The sequence below is a fragment of the Phoenix dactylifera genome, chromosome 10 (genome assembly GCF_009389715.1).
Source record: "Phoenix dactylifera cultivar Barhee BC4 chromosome 10, palm_55x_up_171113_PBpolish2nd_filt_p, whole genome shotgun sequence".
NCBI classification, from domain to species: domain Eukaryota; kingdom Viridiplantae; phylum Streptophyta; class Magnoliopsida; order Arecales; family Arecaceae; genus Phoenix; species Phoenix dactylifera.
Window position 1 is genome coordinate 4029517 of NC_052401.1, and position 24984 is coordinate 4054500.

A 24984-nucleotide genomic window follows, 5' to 3' on the forward strand; every position below is an offset into this window, starting at 1 on the left:
AGAGAGGGATTCGCCGTAAGAAAATTGATGAGAGATGACCCGAGAAATGCCGGTCGGAGCCCGAGTTTCGGGTTTCCGGTCTAGGTCTTGAGAGCAATCTGGAATTGGGATCGGGTTCTTGAGGTTTTCGTTGATTCTTGTTCTTTATTTCAATCAAAATTTGGTTTTTGATCCATATCTTGTGGTTGGTGATCTTGATTTTTGAGACTTCGCAAATCTTTTGCATTCTATTTAAAGGATTACGAGGAGGAGTGCCTACCATCGAAATCAAGTTCTTGAAGAATCTGGAAAAGATTTGAATTTTATGATGCATTGGAGGTGAAAGATTTCATTTTGAGGAGTTTGAGAGTTTGCTCCTGTTGGATGTGTAGAATCCCTCTTTCCTCAAGAGGGATTTGGGTTGCAATTGAACAGAATCTTTGCGCTGTTTGAAGGTTTTGGTGTCGCAGAGTTCTTGGGGCAATGCAGTTCCATTGCCACACTTAATGTGTCCAATTTGTAATACCAGAGGAAAAAGGTGGTGTTTAGTTGTGCTTATGGGCTGCATTTGCTCCAAGGGTATTAGCGCAGATGAGGATGGTGAGACCCAGCAGAAAGATCTGAGCAAGTCCTTGAAGCGGTTCGCCACGCTCTCGAAGAAAGAGGAGGCTGTGGCAGCAGTTGCCGAAGTGGTTGTTGGAAATGACGGGGTTGCAGTCGGCCCTGCACTCCGAATGTCGGATGAGGAGAAGGAGAAGAAAGCCGCGGTGAATGCCGACAGGATGCGGAAAGCTGTTCGGCACCAGAGACGGGCGACTGTGGATGTCGGGGCAAATGGCAGTTCAACGGTCGGTGGCGGCGATGAGGCGGAGCCCAATTTGGCAATTGTTGATGTGCCCAATGGGTTCTCGGGGGAGCATGAGGCAGCTGGTTGGCCTTCCTGGCTCACATCTGTGGCAGGGGAAGCAGTAAAGGGGTGGCTGCCTCGAAGAGCAAATTCATTTGAGAAGTTAGATAAGGTCTGTTGTTTACTTTTGATTGCTGTATTCTCCTTTTACTTTCATGATTTGGTGTCTGACCTATTACTTGGTTGTTTTTTCTTTCTTTCTTATTCTTCACATGCATTAGAAGAACAAAAATGTTATCCTTGTAAACTGCAACTTTGTTATTGTATTGGAAACTACAACATTGTTATTGTATACTTTGATGGTTTTGTTTTGACTCTGGTAATCTGGCAGTGGCAGAACATATATAGAAACTTCTAAAATATAGATTCATATGCACCTAATGTCCTTATTGTGAAATTGATAGAATACATGTATATCTCATGTGAATTTGTCTGGGCACCTTAAACTGAGTCATTAGAAGTCATAATGTAATCAGTAACTGGTTAGAAGTGCACTGTTTCTTAATATTGCTTCTGAAGCTTCTGTTAGCGAAGAAACTTTGCTTACTTGCAATAAAATAAATAATATAGGCAAAAAGAAACACTAATTTTTATTGTGTATTTTGTTATGTCATCCTTTCATAGTTGAAGTGTTACTTTATGACTATTTTAATGCTTATGGATTGAGTGCAAATTTTTTGCCACCATAGTTAGGACTTGAAGTTAGTCTTTTGTTTTGCAAATTACTATCTGCATTTCATTTAATCTTCTTTAATCATCTTTGCAGATTGGACAAGGAACTTACAGTCATGTGTACAGGGCCCGTGATCTTGAAACTGGCAAAATTGTGGCACTCAAGAAAGTGCGATTTGTTAATATGGATCCGGAAAGTGTCCGATTTATGGCGAGGGAAATTCATATTCTGCGAAGACTTGATCACCCAAATGTTATAAAGCTTGAAGGTATAGTTACGTCGAGAATGTCATGCAACTTGTATCTTGTCTTCGAATATATGGAGCACGACCTTGCTGGACTTGCAGCAACGCCTGGGATCAAGTTCACAGAACCACAGGTCTTTTCTCCAATAAAATGTTTCCTAATTTTTATTACCCCTCGGTAGATCCTTCTGACCTAGTTGCCTATGGTCTCACATTCTCATTCAGACCATCTTCATGTGGATTCCAGGTTAAGTGTTATATGCAGCAGCTACTTCGTGGGCTTGATCATTGCCATAGTCGCGGGATTTTACATCGAGATATTAAGGGTTCGAATCTTCTGATTGACAACAATGGCATTCTCAGAATAGGAGACTTTGGCCTGGCAACAATTTTCAATCCTGATCACAAACAACCGCTAACAAGTCGTGTTGTAACACTGTGGTATCGGCCTCCTGAGCTTTTGCTTGGTTCTACAGAATATGATGTTGCCATTGATTTGTGGAGTGCTGGTTGCATCCTTGCAGAATTGCTTGCTGGCAAGCCAATCATGCCAGGAAGAACTGAGGTATAACTCTCCTGGCAGATGCTTAGTTATTAGATGAGGAATGTGCAGACATGTGCATAGATGTGCACAACATAACAGAAGGTTGCAGAATTCATGAATCAAATTGCCCATTTCTTTTTACAATTGGATGTTTGGAGGTTCTCCAATGAGATTCAAAGTAGCTGTATAAACTTATCTTTGATAACATTGCTCAAATTGGATTATAGGATACCCGATGTACTTCACCTATCCATTCACTTCGAAAAATAGTTCGGTTGGACTGAATGAGGTTTAAAATCTGACAATTGGACCTGTGTGAATATCCTTTATTGATTGGTGTAATGCCAATCAAATAATTTTTTCTTAAGTAACCATGCCTGTCGAAGACTTCCATACATATCTGTCGGACTTTTCATAATAAATTATTCTTTAATTTTAATTATACATGATGGTAATCTTTATCGGTTCTCCATAACTTTAGGCTTATATCTCTAAAATTTAATTTCACTAATAATATGGATTCTAATCCTGATTTTTCTTATGACATACATATATGGATTTGGTACATTTTTAGCTTAAGGTAGTTATTGAAGCTCAGCTGGTACTTGTCTTTGATATTTTTTTTTTCATTTGGCATTTGTTTTAGCATAAAATCATAGAACACTTAAGCATAAAGTAATTAATTTTTGTGGGAGTTGATACTTTGAGTTTGGCTAAGTGGCTGTAACTCTATGGTGCTGAATTTGGTAGATTTTCATCTGAATTCATTTTTTCTTGATTATTTGATTTAAATGAAATCAAGTTCTTAAAGAAGGCATATTTAATTTCCAGAAAAATGGGATAGATGAGTGATCATAAGGAAGTAATTGCAAAATTTGAAAATTCTAGTCAAGCTTAAAAATTTCAATTGCATAGCGACTTTTGTATTTGAGTCACATCCAAGTTACAACCACTAGTTCATACAATCAGAAATTGCTTTTACACAAAGTCCCAACTCCCAGTAGTACCACTATCATAAAAATTTCTGTAGCATCTATATTGCCAGCAATGTCACCATTGCTATCCTGGCAACTATTTGTGAGATTCAATATACTGCTTATCTGAAAAACTACATATGATCACAGATCAAAAATCCCTGTTTGTTGGCGCAACGAACATAACCACTGCAACTTACACAAATGCTGCAGCCATTAGCACTGCAACTACACCATCACCACTATTTCTTCCATTCTTGCTGAGATTAATATATATTTTTGTTCATTTTCTCCTTGTGACTAAACAAAAGAAAGGAATCGTGACTTTCTTTTATTTTTGTTTTCTTTTTGATTTTCTGTTCTGCTCCATTAATATTCCCTTTTGTCCACTGCTCTCTGCAAACAAACACAGCCTTAATATATTGGCCCTAGTTAAGATATTCTTCTGGTATTTCTTTATGATATTCTTTTAAAAATTTTAAATATATGTAGATGGATAGAAGTGATAAAAAAAAGTTTCTCTTTATTGTTAAAATAGTTTTTCCCCTCTCTATGATTGTTTGTTGTACCAAATTTCATTCTCATCTAATCCTTGGTGGCCGAACCACTGTTAGGTGGAGCAATTGCACAAGATTTTCAAGCTGTGTGGATCACCATCTGATGAGTACTGGAAGAAATCGAAGCTGCCTCATGCAACTATTTTCAAACCTCAGAACCGATACCGGCGCTGTTTTGCTGAGACATTTAAGGATTTCCCTCCTTCAGCATTAGCTCTTTTGGATTCCCTACTTGCAATAGAACCAGAAAAACGGGGAAGAGCAGCTTCTGCCCTTGACAGTGAAGTAAGTTCTGACTTTTTGTAACTTGCAATTTAAATCAGGATTGTTTTTTTGAGCTGTAGTTTGGAATGCTTCTAGGTACTAATTTCTGGCTCTTCCTGTATATTTTTTCAGAAATTTGTATTGTGAATGAATATAGTGTTAATAATTCCTCATTAGATATCATTCTTTAAGATTGATTTGCGTGTAATCTATCTTTATTTCTAATATTTTAACTTTCTTAATTCGGGAGTGATCTTTGTACCATCTTACTACAGGAATCTTTTGGGTAGTATCTTATTCTTAACTTGGGAAGTGTCTCACAATTCGCTATGGTAGGCAGTAAAGTTTATGTCCGCGACTGCATGCCTTTCTCTTTCAAAAAAACATAATTATCAATGATTTTCTTGAAGAATGATAATGTATTTTTTTTATGATCACAAACATTTTTTTCTTTTCTTCTGCAAATTGTTGAAGGATTAGCAATTATTTTCATGTTTTGTTCTTAATGTATCAAGTTGTTGCCTTGTTCATACTTTTATGATCACTAACATCTAGTTTCACCTTTCAGTTTTTCAGATCAATGCCACTTGCATGTGATCCTTCAAGCTTGCCCAGATATCCACCAAGCAAGGAGTACAATGCTAAACTTCGGGAAGAGGAAGCTAGGAGGTACCGTATCTATGACAAAAATTATTTACAGAAAGCTCCTTGTTTGGAAGAAATTTATCAAACATCTCTTAGTTAAGAGTTAGAGATAATAAAATTGCTATATTTATGGCAGTTCAGTTGAGATTGAAACCATTCAACCTCTTATGCTACATCCCTTTACAGGCAAAGAGCGGCAGCCAAAAGTGACCGGGGATCAGAATCTGTAAGGCCAGGAAGAGGAGAATCCAGAGCAATGCAAGTGCCATTAGAACAGCAGGTATCATTGCACGTTTTTAGTTATGTAGCTCTTCATTATTGTAACAAAATACTGTAAATAGAATAATTGAATTTTTACTTAAGAGATAAGACCCCTTGAGAAATAATGTCTGTCGATAATCATACTTAGCTTCTAGATCGGCTGCAGATTTATGTTCATAAGAAGAATCCATAAAAGAATTTGCATCGCTCTGTCTCTGTGTGCGCGCATGTGCATGTGCATGCAGTATCTGTCTGTCTCTCATGCACATTACAGCAACCCAAATTTTCTCTTCTTGTTATCAGTTAGCAGGTTCAACCATAGTGAGGAAGTTGGTATTCAGGCTTGATTTGTTCATAATTTGTTTGTTTTCTCACTGGCACAGAAGCGACAATCACAGGCAAATCCCAAAAGCACCAGTGATAAGTACAGTCCACTGGAAGATGGTGCAGAAGGATTCCCAATTGACCCACCCTCAGGAGCAGAGAATGGCTTCCCTCAATCTGGTCACCCTGGTCCATATGGAAACTTATGGGCTAAGAATGTCAATAAAGATGTCCGTTCCCATAGTTCTATGAGGGTGCCAAACGGTCCTCAGCTAAGGACACAGGGATCATATAGGCCTCAGTCTGGTGCCGACTTCTCCAATTTACCAGCTCCAGCAGCAGCAAAAGGCAGCTCAAACTCGAGATACAATCGGCTTGATGTGACTGAGCCCTCTGAGAAGCAGATGCTTGATAGGCCTTCCTCCACTTATAGGAAAGACTATGGAGTTGGAGGGAAGGACTCAACAGCAATGGTAAGTTCTGATAGCATACTATTTTTACATTGACTAATAAAGAGCAATTGCTTCACTTGGCAAGCGCTGAAGCTGTAGACCTGAGGACTAAACTTTCACATGCTTAGATGATGGAATGCCAACCTTAGAAACTTGTGATCTCAGCCAATGTGCTGTTCAAAAAGTTAGCCTGAATTAGATTCATGTCACCAAGTACCTGTGATTCTTGAGACATGGCTGAAGAGCCTTGTTCATTCATTATGTAGCCCCTCACATTTGCATTTCTGGTCCATGCAAATTGCATCATCTGCTACTTTGCCAGAGTCAATCAGCAAAACACCTGTCCTTGGGTTCAACCTTGCCATATATTAGAGCTTGGAGCTCTAATGATAATAATCATATAGTCTTCATGCTTTAAGTTTGAATTATAATGTTGAATGCTTGCCTGATTCAGGGTTATGGTGCTAAGAACAAAAGAATCCACTATTCTGGGCCGTTGGTGCCGCCAGGGGGAAACATTGAAGACATGCTCAAAGAGCATGAGAGGCAGATCCAGCAAGCAGTTCGCAAAGCACGCCTCGATAAGGTCAAGACCAAGAACTTATGAGAACATCACATTGACGGCCTTGCTCTTTCCAAGCAGGAATGGCAGTTCAGATGATAAGACGAGCTGGTTCTCACTTACATTCTTGAAATCGAAATAATGGTAGAGCAGAGTACCTTGCACAAGTCTGAATCATTTTACAGCACAAAGGCCACAATTGTCGTGATTAGCAAAGAAGGAATGTGATGTTGGATGTTAAAGTTGTAAGATAGCATGATCAAGAAGCTCATGGTGGTTCAAAACCAGTTCTTAGCCGCACTTCTACAGCTTCACCTGCTCATTTGTAAACTTAATGCAGAACGCCAATTGTATATTTCATGGGAGCTTTGAGTTATGGGGAAGTGTCGAAGAATATATCAATTTAAGAGTAAGGGCCAATTGGAATTTCTTGGGCATGTCTCTGAGACCAAGGGATTGGATCATGGAAAGCCGAAATAAGAGGGGTCTATTTTCAATTGCATATCATCATGTATCTCAGAGTCATCTTCTCAAAAGTTGAGGGTATCCAGACAAAGCTCTGTATATGTTTATATATTCCTTCTTCTTAGCTGCACCAGAACTCAAAGCTGTCATCTTATTGTTATGTATGTACTAATAATTGGCTGGCCTGCGAATGGATAATAACAGGATCATCTAACACAAGACATTGTCATTTGGAAGTTTGTTACTATTGGCCTTAAAGAGGTTTGAAGTATCAACAGCAGTGTTAGGAGCGAGGTAAGCTTCATTTCAACCTGGTAGCAAACGGTTGAGGTGTTAGGCATCCCGTGGTGCCTGCCATTCTGGCTTCCTCCCCTGATCTGCAGCCTCCAATTCCTCCAATCAACAGTGTTTAGCTCCCATTGAGAGGCCAGTTTAAGAAATCAATGGCCATAAAAGCTATGATTGAGGGAGTCTCTTGGCTTTGTCTTTAGGTTGGTCTCTTTTTACTGATTGTCTAGAGAAGAATTCTCTGCTCCAGCAACAACCCATAACGTAATTATTGGTCCAGATTTTACAGCCCCAAAAAAACCCTAATCAATACCTTCCCTCATGCAATGCAATGCAGGCAAAAAAAAAAAAAAAAACCTTCCAGTGGAGCATAGGTGTCTGTAGTTCATTTAAGAAGAAGATATCACGATAGCAGTGAACAAAGGGGATATTTAATAATTCAATCTAGCCATCCTCTGTACAGTTAATTCTTGCCTTCAGATAGCTCCAAGTTGTTGAATAAAATTCAAGTTTATTCTCATTTTTTTGTCCTTAGTTGAATGATCTCTGCAAGCAGACTGATCAAGAATCATCTCAAATACTCATGTCAATAATCTTACCTTATTATTTTGTGATCTTAGTTTATTTTTAAAACTTTTGATGAACCTTTTTCTCAGATCCCACTTGCCTACAATGCTACATATCAAACTTCAGGAATTTCGTTGCTTTGGCTTCCTGCTTTGGCCAAATTCTTTCCCTCATCAGTCGCAGGATCCTAGTAGCAACTCACACACGTTGTAGTATGGGAATAAGCGTGTCCCTACTTCAGACCAAGCTGTTGTGATGGTTCGGGTGAAGCTGTCCGCGGTAGAGGCATCCGAATCAACCAGTTGCATTGGCTTAAAACTTTCAAAAGTTTATCAACTAGAATACGAACATTTAATGTTGGTTAGCAGCTTTTACCTGCAGCTTAAACTGTAGTATCTTGTTCAAACCTCAGAAAACCCCAGGCCTCAGAAAAAGATGCAAAAGAACAATTCCATCTATTTAGTATGCAAGCAGCAACTTATCTCATGCACCATGTAGAAATATCTGGAACCAACAATTTTGTTCTATCCTTGTCGATGTCTTCACGTCTTTTTTTTTTTTTTTTTTGCCTTCAGAGTCACGGCTTTACATGGTACTACTGGAAACAGGCAAATTTGCTAGTACCCCCACCTTGCAAGTTCTTCATTCTTCCATGTTCCTGGTTTGGATCATGCAGATTATTGGCTGGCTAAATTATCATCCTAGGCAAAGTTCTCCCAAACATCTCCTTCCATGTCCCAAGTATTATTTAGAGAGCATATATTAGAACGGGCATAATGATGATAAAAATTGGACTGGCGCAAAATTCAGATGAAATTGGACCATTCATACGTGCTTGAACACTAGAATTGGTGCTCCCTCGGTGGTAAATGCCAGTGGAAACCGAGCACTCAACCTATTTAACAAGGGAAGGCTCCATCTATTTGTATAGTTTTAGAGACATTTTAAGAACCATTTAATTTAGCTTACTAAAGAGCAAAGGCTGATGGATTAAATACAGTAGAACGAATGAGATAGTCCACGAGTATTTCTACTGTTGCTCCTGGCAGCATACAGACCTTGGAGAGCTTTCAAGTTCAAGACTCTCCTAATTCATGTGCACCATCTAGCCATGCTGTGTGGACTGCAATGCCAACAGTGGAAGGACTAAATTGAAGCTGGCAACTATTTTATGACAGAATTTTATAATTTGACAAACTAGAAGTAGTTTCTAAGTCTGGATGTGACAGAATTTAGTATGTAACCTGTATGGAGAAAAGGAAGCTGTAGTAGTAAAGCGCCTCTTTGTAACACTAAATCAGAAACTGAACCAATTCTAAGCATTTGCTTACAGTCGAGAATATGATTAGAGAAATTAGCTGTTGCTACCCAAATGCTTCTGGATGTCCTGAAACGATGCCGTGGCAGAGCCCCTCATCTTAGCCTTCTTCTGCGAAGGATGCTCCCTCCATCCTGTCATGAAAATGACCTGCAGTGACCAATTTAAAACCCTGGTTATGGCTCTGCTCCAAGAAGCATATTCAATCAAAAATAAGTACAACCTGGTTAGACAGCGCCTTATCTCACTAGTACTAAAGGAAGAAACCTGACTACATGAGTCAGTATACTCGTGCAAAGAGGTGTCCCGTTTGCACGGATTCGATGCCTTTATTCAGTAAAATGGCAATAGTTCACCTATGCCATACCTGGAAAGTTGCCGGAACACTTCCATCTTCTGCTCCAAACATCGACTGGTACACTGCAGCAGTAGCCAAAGCTGTGTCTCTCTTTAGGATCTGACCCAATTATTTTGCAGCATGTTAATTTAAGCAGGGAAAGGAGAACCTAGGAAATAGTCGAACTTCTTAGGGAATTGCAAGCAAGTTCATTTTCAAAATGAGACTCACCGTACTTCTTTGAAGAAGGGCACTGGTCTCCCCCATTGCTCGCAGATGTTCAACGAGCTCCAAAGCTACAACAAATTCAAATTCAGGAATTCAAAAAAAAAAAAACAGAAAAACAAAGAAAAAGCAATTCTTGCAACAATTGCAATGAACTAAGCTTTTAAATCTTTACCAATTGCTTATGACAAATATCCAGATCAAAGCTGCTCACACCACAATAAAAGTATATTGCAGTGCATTATATGCATGGATTAAAACTTACTTTCCCCAAAACAATCTTATCTTAGCAGATAGATACTATCAGCTCCTCAGAAGTCAGCAGATATTGGTAAAATAGGCCTCTAGAAACTAAATTATGCAATTGGATAATTGCTACAAAATTGCTCAGGTACCCTTCCTCTCTTGATTGAACACTACAGAGCTCTCAGGCAAATGACTTGTATCCTCCATGGACGGTGGCAGTCTATGGGCCTAATATAAATTGAGGGAAGGGCTTCAGTCAAGGGAGGAACAAGCATAATTATGAGAAAATAAATGACACTATCTTCCCTGACGCTTAGCAATCCAATACTGCTAGCTACTAGATAGAGCAATGTGTCTGTCTGTGAAATTGTTTATTCCATGATATTTTAGTAGTTTGATGAATAACATTTACAGGCACAGAAAGCTCAACTTCTAAAAGTTTCTCCAAGAATGCAAATGCATGCGGTGTTTTTGTTTACAAATTGTCTAATTTACATCTACAACCATGAGATACTCTCCTTTGATGAAAAATACTTAAGGGCCTATAAATACGCTTCCTTGTGATTAGAAGCGGATGGCACAGCTCCGTGACCATCGTGGGTCAGGGTTCAAGGAATCACAAAAGCAGTTCGAGCTAAACAATAGTAAAGATATTTCTCATAGATACTGACCACTATCATATCTGACAGTATATTCATCAACATCAACACCAGGAAGAGTGAAACCTGCTCTTGTCAGAAGATTTCCTGCATCACGGACCTGAACAAGATATCCCAAAAGTCCATTCAGAAGCTTATCATGTATTTGGCAACCCTCAACACCTAAGTCATTATCTTCTTATTGATCATTCTCAACTAAAAATGGCACAGTATTTGCAGACATACATTTGCTGGATCACAAAAAATGTATCTGCAAAATGCAGAAGCACAATTGTGGTCTGCGAAATATATAATGAATTTATGATATAAGCAGCATATTTCTCCATGATGTAAAGCAAGGCGGATATGATGCAAAAGCATTACACGTTAAAGCATGCAAGCAGTTCAGCTTTGACTGCAAAACTTATGCCTGTGATAGGTTCAGGCAACTGAAATCACAACAAAGTTCAGAAAAATGATATTCAAGCATGCTTTATGAACAGGTTAGAGTTGTATTGCAATTGCAAATATAGAGAATGGAGTGAATTTTCCAGTGCCCTTTACTTCTTTAATATCATAAAGCACCTTCGATTTTTGCAGTTCATGATATTGAAGATGCACAAGGTTGCATAGTTACGGTCAGGCAAAGCCATTTAAAGAAGAATGAATTTACCTTTTCTTATGCTGCTTATGAAAGGCTTAGACAAGCTTAAGTTGCATGACTTACTCAGAAATTGTTTCTAGACTTCCAAACAGAATTCCCATGATGCCTTCAAACTTGTCCAAGCACAATAGTAACTTAAATGAGGTGCCATTAAGATTAAGAAACCAATGATTTAACAAGTTGAGAAAGATCAAAAACAACATAAAATTAACATACGTAAACATGAAATTACTGCACAACTGGAAGCATCAGAACAGACGGACGATATTGTCAAACTTGATTTGACTATAAATTTTAATCAAATCTGAAGACAGTGGTTATTTTGGTCTCTTAAGTAACTTCTTAAAGTGAACAATTTCAAATTATGCTCATATAATTAGGCTACTAATGAGAATATGTTTTTCAGTTCCTTCAATGCATTTGGAGGCATACACAACCTGCACAAACCTGCACTAGCAAGTGCAAGGACGTTAGAAACTAAGCATTCACAATAATCAGTCTGGGAAAAAAAAAATCAGACAAAATAGAAGCTCATAGATCTAGAAATTACATATATTTTATTTCTTAAATATGTTAAATCATGGCATTGTCTAGCAACTAAAGATTCTCAAAGATATAGAATCCAGAACATAACTTAAAATTTTGAAGAAGATACATACTTGTGCCAGAGGAGATAGTCGAGGGCTTATTCCACCCTCACGTTCCATTTGAGCAACAGTACAAGCTATCCTCAGCTCTCTGATCATCAATCCCAATTAAAAAGTCATATAAAAAAACAAAGCAGCATGAATGTTCAAAATTATGTAACTTTAAATTGACAAAATTTAACAACTTTAAAGTCTCTCCACCAAGGATAGCCGCTAGAAACAGACCATCAGGCTTCAATGCCAATCTACACTGCCATCGACAGAAATCAGATTTGAACATTTAGAGACAGCTAAGAAGAAAACTATAAATTGAGTTAAAGAAAGGGCATAGGGCATACTTGTATCATGGCCCCAGGAAGATCATTTGTCCAATGAAGTCCCAGGCAACTGATTACCAATTCCACAGAGCTTGAGAAAGAAAAAAAAAAGAAGAAAAAGGTCAGCAATTAAGAAAAGAAGGCTCTTATAAACCAAATCACTCTATCAAGGACACGGATGTGCTATCAAATGTAGAACAATGCTTATTCCATATGGCCCCTGTCAGATGGTAAAACATGCATACCTTTCTTTTATTGGCAGGAACTCTTCATCTCCAACCACAAAGAAAGTCTCCAAGTTGTTATTGGGAAATTTTTTTTCTGAATCTTTTAACCGCTTAACCATGTCAAATGATGTATCCATCATGATAAGCTTTTCAACACCACCTAGAATCAAAGAGCTGGATTAAGCAATGGGAAATATGGATCAGATGTGGATATGACTCTTAATGAAATCTGCAGATGAGCAACTTCCATCATTTTTAGTTACTTGAGAACTTAAATAAAAAGGGCTCGGTACAATACTCATAAGTGACTGATAACAGACAGAAAGAAAAAGCGATATCATCTTGAGATGGAAGAAAAAAAATCCAAACATGGGTAGATTTTAGAATTTGACATGAGCCTTTCGATGGCATCAATGCGATCTTGATGAGCATAGTTCTGAAGGCTTAGATAGTCATAAAAATAGAAAGGCAAGGCATGGCTGCAAAAAGATACATTTAACTGAAGCATAAAGGAAAACACAGTAAGAAATAGGAACTCACCATGACCACGTAACAAACGTCTAATTGCCTCAGAAGAACCTCCAAGACATAGTGCTGTAGGAAATGTTTTTGTGCAATCCTGCAAAATTAAAATGTCTTTTCTTTTATAAAACTGAGAAACTTCTGAAAATAGTAAATTAAAATTTCAGAAATCAGGTTTAAGGGATTCTAGTTCTGGTTTACTCTAAGTTATCCACCATTCAGCCAGCATCCCCAGATCTGTGCTGAGCCTGTAGGTCAAAAGAAGGTGCATGGGGTTGGGTTAGGTTCAACCAAGCTTGTCATCCAATAAAAAAGGGTATATTTGATCGATTTTCTCATAGCTTCCTGATTACACATCTCCGGTTTGGTACTACTTCATTTCAAGTCTCGGTTGAAAATTAAGATAAAGCAAGCCTTAAGGATATCTTCATCATGTACTAGTACACCAGCACGGCTGTTTTCTACGTCATAAACAATCTAGTCCTGTATGAAAATATAGTCTTTGATGTCAAGCTCATCTTGAGGATAATCTGTTTGGTCCTCCTTCCAGGGCAATTTGTCATCACAGATCAACTTGTTTTTATCCTATCTCCAGCTTCAACATGAGTGAGTAAAGGGCTGCCACCATTTGGATATAGTAAATCTTACAAAATCTAGTTTTCTTTCCCTTTTTTTTGGAATAAGATATAGAAGTTGTAGAAGTCCTTCACAGGACAAGTTTATTTTGAGTTAAAAGAAAATGACAAGTCACATCATTAACAATAAGGTTTTACAACAGAAATTGCTCCTATGACAACCTTGGATCCTACTTATCTCATTAAAATAGCTAAATAAGTGATCACATCCTGCTGCATCTGCTTGTAACCATTCAGTGTCACTATGTAAATAAATTAAAGCAGATAAGAAAAAGGGCAAAAGAATGCAAGAAAACAAGTAAAACACCACCGGGAATCCATCAGAAGAAGAAGACCGATTACCTCGAGGCGATCAAGAAGGTTTTCGGCCACCGCGTCAACAAAATCGTCCTTTCCTCCCATCAACCACGCAGCTCGATCCCTCTATAAAAATCCATGGACATTTAAACAACAAGGGTTTCTTCGGAGCAAAGAAGAGGAGAGAGAAGGAGGGACGACCTGCTTCCGCTTGAGGTCTCGATCGAAGATCTTGACGCGAGAGCTCTGGATTCCATCGCCGTCGGTGGAGAAGGGAGCGGAGGGAGGCGGGCGAGGGAGGAGGAGGGGTTGGGGTCCTAGTCTCCTCGCCCATTGCCGAGCCAGAGCTCTCCCGAGCCCCAGAGCCATCTCCACCCCCGCAAGGCGGCGAAGCCGAGAGCAGGAAAAATGTTCAGGGTCGAACAAGGAGTGAGTGAGTTCGGTCGGGTGCCACGGGTCAAACAATCGAAACCCAAGCTTATTGAGCCGGCAAGAGTTCGCGGATAGAGTTTATTATTATTATTATTATTATTATTATTATTATTATTATTATTATTATTATTATTATTATTATTATTATTATTAACAGCAGCCCACATACTACCAATGTGAATGCAGTTTGCAGATAGAAGTGGCATCCTCTCCGCTCCAATTTAGAGGTGGATTGGAACCGAGCCTGTCTTAACAATTTCGATCATTTGTATTGGCATCATGATCATATTTATATATATATAACTGATTTAACAAACAATTCGTTGTTATATAGTTTTGAACTAGTTTATACTTGTACATTCATGGCTTAATCTTTGAGACAAATATATGACTACTAGTAGGATTGGACTGGATCGACGAGGTAGCATGCCCTCCAGCAATGCCAAATTCCTGCCCCAGCTATCCTCGAGGGTGGTAACTATGACCGGCCAACCTTGGGATGGGATGCGGGGTCGAGGAGCCCCGGCCTGATGCATCCACCGCATCCGTGAGAGTGGAAATGGTAAAATAACTATTCGATCATTATTTCAATTAATGGGTATCTTATGTTATTGATCCTTACAATGGGTTTCCAACGAATGACTACAAGAAGATCCTGTCTTATTAGAGACATGCTCCACCAGTAGCTAGCCTTTATTTGTTTCATAAGTTCAGCAAAGCCATATTGCAAGGCCATCTCAATACATCCATTCATTCCTTCCAGGTAGCCTATGCCAATAAGCCCTCCACTTTCACTGAGATTAGCAACAGGATGAGATTTTATAATATATCAAGTATAAACTTGGTAAACTTCTAATCAACCATTTTTTACGTGCTTATAGATTTCATGGTACTCATTTAGCGATAGAGCAATCAGAAGGCATCTTGATCTGATGCTCTTCTATGGTTTACATCATTCATCATGCACTCAATTCTCCTATGCCCAAAGAGCCAGTATGAACCTATGGACTCTGATATGCTGTGATGCTCCATGGACTGATCACTGGACCATCACAGGCAAAAGGAAACAGCTTTGTTTTCAGTTCTCATTCCATGTTAGAGAAATCTGTTGGAAGAGCACAGCTGCTGAAAATTTTTTGCTATGGCTGCCCTGCGATGATCTCATAGCTGTTGAATAGGATGAATTAATATGTTGCATAAATTTTCGCTGACTTGCTTGGTTGATTGCATTTGGATGCTTATCAACAGCATGGACAAAAGGTCCATCTGCAGCCTGAATCTGACTGCCATCGAACTTGGATCTGTTTTGAAGAGTAAGTGAAACTTTTGCTATAACATCACACAGTATTGTTGGCCAGAAGTGCCACACATACACTATTCATAGAATTATTCAACCTGGGAGAATTTTTTGAAGCATCAAGAAAGTCTAGAAGAAAGGAAAATTCTTGAAGATATAATTATTTAAAGGGAAAATTGCTGAAAAATAAAACTGATTATTGGGAAATTTTCTGCAAATCATCTGCCCAGGAAAGGTTATGAATAACTGAAGAATAATTTAATAATCCAAGCATTGTGTATGGATGTAAATTATAAAGAAAGGCAACGGTACATAAATAACTGTTTAACTGCTATAAAGATATGGATTTGATGCAATGGGACTTCCCAACTAATATTATATGCTATCTGAGGGCTGCCAAACCTTCTTCATTCTTGCTTCCGTTGTCTTCTCTCCTGCTGGAAGCTGCCCCTATTTTCTCCTTTGATTTATATGTCATCCTTTTACAATAGATAAATAAATAAAACCTTTATAGCTTGTTAATGACTCCTTGCCTAAATTCAAGAATCAAAAAGTTCAGAAAAAGATAATCAGTTCTCATGGTAAAGCAAGCTTGTTCAAAGTGAAAAGGATGAGCATTTATGAGCATGGAACAGCTGAGGTCACATGGGCGCGCCTTCCATCGATAAATCTCCGATGAAACAAATCAAACTTTCCACCCTTGATTGCTTCCCGTATTGAGTGGAAAAAAGCCAGATAATGGTGAGTATTATGTCTGCATATGATATTATAGGATGCAAGTAAAACTGGGATGTGAACAAGTATAATCAAAACTACAATGTTGAGCAGCGATGCTTTAATAACTGGGAAAGAAGATTTTACATTTCTAGTAGGATCTGAGCCAGCATTTCATGAACATTGAGCAAGTGATTGATGTAAGCTCGTGTGTGATTCTGGCATGTGAAGCAGCTGCAGTTTTCGACGATAGGTGTTGTATCTTTCCTAAGGAACATAAAATGGCAAACAGTGAATCTTAAATTTTTAACTAAAACCATTTTTTCAATATTTAGAGATGTTTCCATCTAATGGCATTGGTAAGTGACAATACTACACAAGTCAAATGTCCATGCAATAAATCGTCGGTACAGACAAAACCGGATCAGGTACGGATTGGTTATTAGTAGATCCATATAGACAAGGATATGGGTATTAACCAGATACTAAAATCCATATCCATATTTGTTTCAAAGAGATACATATACAAATCATATACAAATTGGATGCTGAAACTTTATAAACCACCAAATTAAAGATATCAAAGTATGAAAGGTAAATTGAATTAAAGACATTTATACTGTCATTATTTCATTCGAAGTTTATAAGAGGTAATATGAGACTAGCTAGAATTGCAGAGTGGAACTTTTGGACATGGATCAGATAGCTGTCATAACCTCTTTTTTCCTTCTTTTTTTTGACATATATATATATATATGGATACAGATATAAGTTGGATGCTGAAATTAGTAACCATATCAGGCTATAGTGGGATACAAAAACTGATCTTGACAGATATTATCTGATCCATTTTCACCACTAACTGTAGGCCTTGTTTCTAGTTACACCATTTGGTAAGGCAGAGGCAGCTCTGCAACAAGACACCATTCCCCAGGTGGGTTCGAACATATTCATCAGTATAGCACTCAGAAAAGAAACTAAAGAGCACATTACTGATTAAGACTTGACACATCTTAGACAGGTCTTCTGACACCAGATGTGAAAACCAGGTGAAACGAGAACTTGCATAGCTATACATCATATAAAGTCCAAAATCATTCAAAAAATAACTGCTGCATATAGACACAATCAGGTATACGATTATGCACCTTGTTATATATCATACCAGTAAAATTTTGCTCAAAAAATAATGTGCCAAGGCACATACAAGAAACTAATAGAACTAACAGATTGGAGTTGAGAAAGACAGTCATGTGAAGTTGCAAGAGGCAGAGACATTTGAAAAAATAAAATGCAAACCTGTAAATCGTCGCCCGCAGATTTATCTTTGTGCAGTCACTACCTGTATCACTTAGCTGGGAGTGCATGATATCTCTCTCAACAATGTCAAGTGGGAAGGTAAGTGCAAATCCTCCAAGTGTAAGATGGTAAATATACCTGCCCACGTGTATAAAATCTGTCAAGGCACTTCACTGAGCAACTTAGAGTGAACAATGGAAATCAAGAAAAGGTGCTCAATTAAATTGCGTACGTGGACTCAAATAGATCAATGCCCGCAGCCACACCCTGCAAAACCTCCTCTATAAGGGGGATTAAGAAACATAAATGTATAAAATCAGCATGGTTCTCCAATAATACACATTGGCTATAAAATGACACAACAGTTACTTCAGACCTATCAAACTGACAAAACAAGTGCTTAAGACATCAATATTAAAATTACAGCAAGTTGAAGAAGTGAATAAGTCAGGCGCTGTCTAATAGTCACATGCCTTTCGAGATGGGCTAAAATACTTGTAAGACATCAATAAGGATAGAAATGTTGTATGAATTTCAAGCCTTGGACACTTTGGGTCTAAGCATTCAAGATGAAGATCACTAGGATGAGAATGTTGAGGTGGAAACAAAAAGTATAACAGAGCTATATCAAATGAAAGAATTAGCTGTAATGGTTGGGATTAAGGTGGAAAGATGGTTGAGATGGCACACTAACGTGCCAAAACAATCGAAAAAGGTCCTGATAAGTAAACTTGCTTGATTTGTACTGAAATTTATGAAAGAGGAACTCCAAACCTCAGAATCCTGAACAAAAATTCTTATAAAGGATTTGAAAGAGTTTGCTGTTGACAAACCTCTATAGAGACATGAGGTGTGAAGAGTTCGAAAACACCAACCCATCTAATATGGTCAGCTAAAATTATAATTATAACTGAAGATAGATTTGAGATTAGTTATTGACTCTATTTGGGACATCATTACCAGAAATCAAACAGGAATAAAAAAATGGTCCCCACAGGAAGGAATTATGTTGAACTGAACAGTAAAGAGACAGAATTTTCAGCTGTTAGTCCAGTGTCTTTTTATTTAATCACAATAAATAAAATTTACTTCCAAAGAAATTCTTGGTATGCCAGTTATAGTGATTGCGGTATATAACATCAATACCTGGAAGAGAGAGTCCAGATATCTGGCGAAGCTTTTTCTCCGGTAAGCTATCCTGAAAGATCAGCTTAAAACATCATACATCCAAGAAACTTAAGAGAGCTCATTCTCTAAACACTTAATTTCCGCAGTTTAACAAAATATAGTGCAATTAAGATAGTCTATAAAAAACTATTTAGGCAAGAAAAGCCCTAGTTATACAAAATGGATCTATTAACAAACTGGTGGCTATGGAATTCCCAGGTCGCCTATCCAGCTTTGGTGATGGGAAAATAATAGGATCCAAGGATGCAATTCAGCTTTATTCAAAATCAAGGACATGGATATTAGCACCCATCTGAGGCATCAGTATTAACACATAGACAAAGAGGTAAGTGTGTTATGTCCAACATGCTCAAATTACGAGATACGAGCAAATGAGCATGCTCACCTATAGCATTTACCATAAAAGCTAAGAAGCAAAGCTTATACAAGTGATCATCCACAAAGAAAATATAAAACCATATGCACTTAACAAGCATGTAAAATTGTATCTTCAGAATTTGCAGAGATGTTTTACTTTGCAAAACATATTTCTTTTCTACCATTGCCCATGACCATTTAGCTTGACCCTCTGTTGTACTCATTTCAACATGATTAAACCTAAAAAAGGGGCAGCATCAAACTCCCAGACAGGAAATGGCTGACCTGTATCTTAGTCATGTCCATTCTGCGTCCCGTACCCATATACGTACAATATGACATCAATAAGCATACTTCAGGCTAGCTAAATTATCTGGGTATCATAGGTATATCAACCATTAAATCTGGTTCCCTAATATAATCATGTATTTGCAATGGTTGCAACATTATAAATTTATCAGGAACAGGTGAGCCTTCCCCAGTGTTTTTGTTCATCATACCAAACTACTTGTAGACAGAAGTTGATCAGCATAGCAGACCACAGCTTATGCAACATATTGGAGCTCCTAGTTAACGAAGCATGAAGCTCAGCATATCACAATATTATCCTGATCGCAATGGAAGCAAGAATATGTAGCATTTTTTCCCGACCCGTAGTCTCCTGTGCAGGCGTGAACCTGAGGTACAATGAACCTCCAGAAAGCTTGCATGCCAACTGCTCCAATAATAATATCATAAACTCGTTGTCACTTGCATATGCAGATTTTTGCAGCATGCTATTTACTCCACATGCATAACGCTGCTGCCTATCACTCTCTAGTATCATAATCATCCAGCCTTATCAAATCTATACACGGTTTGTTTTTTGAGCCTTTCCCTGCTTACTCCTATCTGTAACCAGTTTCACATAAACACCTAGTGCAAAAGATGAAGAAAAGATCACAAGTTTTTGGGTCTTTAACTCATATGTTCAGTCACTCAACAGAATTCTTGGTTTCATAGTTTATATGCATTATATTATGATTGTTCTCTCACCATAACTGAATTGAGCAAAGCAGGACGCTCTTCCATACTCTCTCCAAGTCCAAAGCCTCCAATCCAGAAACCTGAATCAAGCATCAGATGGGGAAAAAAGGCTCAGCAACTCTGTTGGACAATATGGTTCCACTGTGTGTGTGTGTGTGTGAGAGAGAGAGAGAGAGTTTGGATTGTCAAAGACAATAACTGATTAAGATTAAATAACTGGCAATAGCATTCATCACTGACATGCCTTATCCAATCAATATGGTTGGACACTAAATGTTCGATTGTGTTTAATTTGTAATATTGTGTTCTCTCTCTATATCACCGTTAATTGTACACTAGATTCTTAAATTTATTTTACAATCTACCAACTTACAAGCCTAGCAGCCAAGCACATAACAACATCAAATTGTGAAAAACAATTTCGGTCATCATCTGAAAATTGAACTCGAAACACAACATACAGTATTCATTTATCCTTTCAACCGCAAAACGTCAAAAAATAAAAAAATATAGTCTGTAAAAAAGTCTACTATCTCTAGTTCATGCTTGTGATGATTGTGCTTTCTATGTGGAATTTCAAATCTGTTGGGCTTCCAAGAAGATTCTTCCTTTTTTTTGAGGGGAAAGGAGGACCTAAGCACACCCATAAATAGAATGACCTAAGCACACTTATAAATAGAATGCTTTGCAGCAGGATATGTAACCTTACTGTTAATCATATACAGGAATGCAACCTTGGCCCTCCAACAGCAAAGAATATGTAGAAAATGACAAATCACCTTTTCGTCCATTGTTGTGTGGCTAGCAGATTCAAAATCACTTCAGCTACCATTAAAGATATGCAGTCAGAATTTCCTAACACTTCCCTTGATCTCATTAGTTGTTGATATTCACACTTGAGTTTTTTGTGAAATGATTTGGAATTTTATTCCAAGAATGATCTTGCCAGGAATACTAATGGAACATGGCAGATGGATATTTGATGGCTTAAGATTATACTTAAGAAGCTAAGAAGATAATAAATGATAGTCTTGTAGTTATCCATCTGAGGAGAATGTATTCCAAAACACATATTGGTAAAATTGAACAGAACTTTTTGTTCCATTATAATCTGGGATACCTCTTTCTCAAACCAAGTTGGACATTACGTCTAGATGAATGGCTCCAGATTATTTCCAAAAAAAAAAAGCAAAAAAGTCAGTATTACAGCCTATTGTCTTAAACAAGGTTTTCAGTACTGCATGTTTTATCATACTGATTAGTACTCAGCATGGTACACACACGCTGTTTCATGTCTCCTGCCGCTATAGCACCAAGGTCATCATCAGCTTATATGTAGCACCTCCTGCAACAGCTTTGACCATACAAAATCATCAACAAACCTAGAGCGCGAACAAAATAGTCAGAAGCTTCCAGCTTTCAAACCATATTAGAGCAATCGTAACATGACTGCTAGACAACTAAGGAAAAGTTGAAAGCATGGTATTTGTAATAACAACTAGAACCAGGCTGATTGTAACTAGCATTCTAAATATAGGAAAAACACTTTAAAAAAAAACAAAATTCAAGTAACATAGGTATTCATCTAGCCAATCCATCTATTAAATATCATTCAAGACCAACAAAAAATGCTATGCAACATTGCATGCTTGATGGTATTATAGCATATAATGGAAATTTAAGCATAAAAAGAGTTCAACCTGATACATTTTGCATCGCTACTTTGGTTGCACAGCGTTTTCGTTCTTCTATAGAGGACCCTCCAACAATAGCTCCCAAAATGTTTGCTCCACCTGCCTGGGTATCAAAATTTACAGAAACAGGGAATCTTAAACAACCACGAAATACACCACATGCATGGCTGATTTAATAACATCATTATTTTTTTCTGCAGCACATTTGTTTATCAGTGCACTAGAACAACCAAAATACAACACGCAATAATTAATGTGCGAAAAGACGTATCATAAACTAGGAATCATAGATGATCTAACTGGGAATCCAACTCCAAAGACTAACTTTGATATAGTATTCTAACTATAGGAGGTTAGATATGTGCATTACCTTTGTATCTACATCGCAGCCTTAACCAGCAAATCTTATTGCATCTATAGGGTTGGCTTTCCAGGTAAATGTAAAAACCATCAACTTCTACAATGATTTACAACATGCATCGAATCTAATATCAACCTTGCATCAATTGGTGAAAATTCCTGGTTAGGACAATTTATTGCAAGAGAGGGGTGCCTGCTATGATACTTACTAGCTAGTGGGCAACAAAGGACTAACATTGTTGATCATGCAATATAAATTCATGCAATCAAGGAATAGCCATTCAAGTTTTCTCTAGACTTGCAAAGAATCTGGATGGATAAGGAAGAAGGTGAGATTAGATAATAAGGAGCCACATTCATCTAGGGATTCAGAATGTAGTACAGTGACACCATTCCCGAGAATATTAAGTAGCATCTGAAGCAGAGATAAAAATCCAAAGGTCTCTCTTATAACCTCTGTTTATCAAAAGTTTTGTTAAAATAAATTAGACGAAATAATCTGGCTCTATATGAAAATAAATATCTGCTAAAGGAAAAAATGTCCAAACATATATACAAAGGAACAGAAGAAGACAAGAAAATGAAAACAAGCTACAATGTTAATGGTTTTTATGCAGAACAATGTCATAGTCAGTGCAAAAGATTAGTAACTTCAGCAAAATTATCCCAGGTCAGCAAGTCATGCTTTCTCCATATTATACAATTCCTATTGCAAAAGATCAGCAACATGATAATTTAAGGCTATAAAATAAAAGAAATTTATTCACAGACCGGATCCAAAGCAAGGCAATCATCAAGCCAATGCAATGTTCTGTCCACAGAAGTCTTATTTCTCTTTTCAGAAACCCAAGCAGGCACCTCATCTGCCAAACTAGCCCACAAGTTGGGCTTCAATGAAGAAATCATTTCCATGTATTCTTTAGGCTTCACCTGAAAGAAAAAAAAAGTTGAACAATATACAAGAATAGATGTATGATGAAACATTAAATAGAGGTACAGAGATATACAAAGACACTACCAAACGGCGACCACATGGTGTTTCAAAAGAAGGTCCAAGCTTATTGGTGCCTTCACTCTCTGGCAGGCTCTCAATTGAATCCCTTGGTGCAGCTACAAAGATGCATTCGTGCAATCCCAGCATCTGATGCAATCCTCCAATATTTGAAATTGTTCTTGGTAAAGGGCATTCCAAACTGCAATGATCCCTCTTACAAAGTTTTATTAAATACTGTAAATTTCGTATTATGCATACTCAACAAGATTTTGATCAAAATCAAAAGCTAGGAAATATCCCCAAAGAGGTTATTTCATACACAGCACAACAATTGGAGATAAAAAGAGATATACAACAATATTTGAGTCCAGTGTAAGTTAATAGCACTAGACTGCATTGCATGAGTGAAGCATTTGAAATGTTGATAAGAAAAGTGCAAAGAAGGGTGCTAGCATTTATAATTTCATGGATAAAATGAGTGCCACTGATGAAGCCAACAATCAAACTTAGAAGAGAACAATGAACATATAACCTTTGCCATGTATACAACCTAATGGATATGGGTTGGTGTTTGAACTCTCCAAGAATTTACATAGGATTTTATTGGCAAACCAGTTAAAGTAGCAGTTATTATGAATATCAACAGTGTTTAGGATAAAGATAAGTTGGAGTAAGATGGCTGCACAAGCAGAAATTGAGTAATGCCAGTTTGGTTGGTGGTGAGATAGCTGGGACTCAAATTCATTCAAAGCAGCATCATGGAATGCTGAAGAACATCCTAAAACCTTTCAGTTCTCATCTGTGGAGCTCCATTTTGCCCAGAAAATTAACAAAGTAGCTCAAAAATGGGTCCCTTTTTGCAAAACATAAGTAAATATTGCTATCAGGACTTCAAAAGATGGGTCAAAAAAAGGTCCTCTTTGGCTAGACGAGTAAGTGCGAATTAGCATCAAAACTTCACCAAAATAAGTCAAGATCAATTTTCTTTTCTGTTTCTATTTTTATTTTTCCCCGAGACATGAGTAAGTGCACAATATCAGCATAACTTTCACAAAGGCGGCCAAAATCGAGTCTTTCTTTCATGACTACGTGCTGATTACCAGAAAAAATGCATTCACAAAGTTGTCCAAAATCGAGTCTTTCTTCGCGCGACATGAGTATATATCCAAGCAAATCATCGTTAGGTGCTATACGCATCACAAATTTTCATAGGCATTTCCTCAAACATCTTTCTTGTCCATCCAGAGAGAGAGAGAGACTTACAAATGCAGCGGGCTGACGTGAAGAAGACGGGAGTCAGGGGACGGGAGGGAGGCGAGGAGGTCGCGGGAGATGAAGGTGGGCAGGCCTTTCTTCGTGAAGAGCAGGAGAGCCGGGGTCTCGATGGGGGTGGGGCAGCTCCCGACATAGAGGGCGCCCGCCCGAGCCCTCCCGCCCCCGCCGCAGGCTTTCGTCACCACAAATCGCATTGCTCCCCCGTCTTTCACCCGCGCTCCTTCGCCGCCGCCTCCACCAAGCTGCGGAGACCGGTGAAAAGAAGCCTGTAGTGCAACTAGGGTTGACGGCGCGCAGGCCGGCGCTGTTTCAGGAGTCTCCGAAATATTTTATTCTTCTGAGTATGCTTGCGTATGCTTGTTCGTCGCATAAAAATCTCTCCCTCTCCCACCTGCGATTAAATTTATTTTAATATAGTTATTATTATTATTATTATTATTATTATTATTATTATATATATATATATATATATATATATATATATATTAAAAACTTAGCTCATGTAAAGCTCTCCATTAATAGTTTAGATGTTGGTATTATGATGTCACTAATAATATACCGGCCATGAT

The 24984-nt window shown here is 38.0% G+C and overlaps 3 protein-coding genes across 5 annotated transcripts; 1 reads left to right on the plus strand and 2 right to left on the minus strand.

Moving 5' to 3' along the window:
* On the plus strand, positions 1 to 7495 carry LOC103711089 (probable serine/threonine-protein kinase At1g54610). The gene is made up of 8 exons (XM_008797091.3): positions 1 to 998; positions 1653 to 1937; positions 2051 to 2368; positions 3936 to 4163; positions 4711 to 4811; positions 4974 to 5067; positions 5432 to 5845; positions 6279 to 7495. The coding sequence occupies exons 1-8, from the start codon at positions 486 to 488 to the stop codon at positions 6429 to 6431; spliced, it is 2106 nt and encodes a 701-aa protein (XP_008795313.1). The 5' UTR covers positions 1 to 485; the 3' UTR covers positions 6432 to 7495.
* A 1220-nt stretch (positions 7496 to 8715) lies between these two features.
* Positions 8716 to 14238, minus strand: LOC103711090 (putative methyltransferase At1g22800, mitochondrial). Of its 2 annotated transcripts, XM_008797094.3 has the most exons (12): positions 13981 to 14238; positions 13825 to 13905; positions 12866 to 12944; positions 12344 to 12485; positions 12120 to 12189; positions 11967 to 12031; positions 11794 to 11872; positions 10504 to 10591; positions 9593 to 9657; positions 9392 to 9481; positions 9038 to 9174; positions 8716 to 8950 (listed from the first exon to the last, which is right to left on the minus strand). In XM_008797094.3, exons 1-11 carry the CDS (start codon positions 14146 to 14148, stop codon positions 9061 to 9063), a joined length of 1041 nt encoding a protein of 346 aa, XP_008795316.1. In that variant the 5' UTR covers positions 14149 to 14238; the 3' UTR covers positions 8716 to 8950; positions 9038 to 9060. The 2 variants fall into 2 exon arrangements, with proteins under 2 accessions (XP_008795316.1, XP_008795315.1); XM_008797093.4 differs by having other exon boundaries at positions 8879 to 9174.
* A 1450-nt stretch (positions 14239 to 15688) lies between these two features.
* LOC103701626 (queuine tRNA-ribosyltransferase accessory subunit 2-like) lies at positions 15689 to 24767 on the minus strand. 2 transcript variants are annotated; one of them, XM_008783763.4, is made up of 10 exons: positions 24404 to 24767; positions 23165 to 23339; positions 22918 to 23076; positions 21793 to 21889; positions 20102 to 20172; positions 18668 to 18719; positions 17754 to 17802; positions 17522 to 17659; positions 16370 to 16489; positions 15689 to 16262 (listed from the first exon to the last, which is right to left on the minus strand). In XM_008783763.4, the coding sequence occupies exons 1-10, from the start codon at positions 24607 to 24609 to the stop codon at positions 16127 to 16129; spliced, it is 1203 nt and encodes a 400-aa protein (XP_008781985.1). In that variant the 5' UTR covers positions 24610 to 24767; the 3' UTR covers positions 15689 to 16126. The 2 variants fall into 2 exon arrangements, with proteins under 2 accessions (XP_008781985.1, XP_008781986.1); XM_008783764.4 differs by lacking the exon at positions 24404 to 24767 and having other exon boundaries at positions 23154 to 23329.
* Positions 24768 to 24984: the final 217 nt, after the last annotated feature.

Bases quoted from the DNA above. Each gene is read 5' to 3' on its own strand.
- LOC103711089 (XM_008797091.3), top strand. From the start codon at position 486: ATGTGTCCAATTTGTAATACCAGAGGAAAAAGGTGGTGTTTAGTTGTG. The intron at 5,068-5,431 runs GTATCATTGCAC...TCACTGGCACAG, and splicing joins AAGTGCCATTAGAACAGCAG to AAGCGACAATCACAGGCAAA. The intron at 5,846-6,278 runs GTAAGTTCTGAT...TGCCTGATTCAG, and splicing joins GGAAGGACTCAACAGCAATG to GGTTATGGTGCTAAGAACAA.
- LOC103711090 (XM_008797094.3), bottom strand. From the start codon at position 14,148: ATGGCTCTGGGGCTCGGGAGAGCTCTGGCTCGGCAATGGGCGAGGAGA. The intron at 12,032-12,119 runs GTATGCCCTATG...TGTCGATGGCAG, and splicing joins TTCCTGGGGCCATGATACAA to TGTAGATTGGCATTGAAGCC. The intron at 10,592-11,793 runs GTATGTATCTTC...TATCTTGTTCAG, and splicing joins GACTATCTCCTCTGGCACAA to GTCCGTGATGCAGGAAATCT.
- LOC103701626 (XM_008783763.4), bottom strand. From the start codon at position 24,609: ATGCGATTTGTGGTGACGAAAGCCTGCGGCGGGGGCGGGAGGGCTCGG. The intron at 18,720-20,101 runs GTGAGAGAACAA...CTGATCTTTCAG, and splicing joins CTTTGCTCAATTCAGTTATG to GATAGCTTACCGGAGAAAAA. The intron at 16,263-16,369 runs GTAAAATCTTCT...TATCATATGCAG, and splicing joins GCTCAGATCCTACTAGAAAT to ACATAATACTCACCATTATC.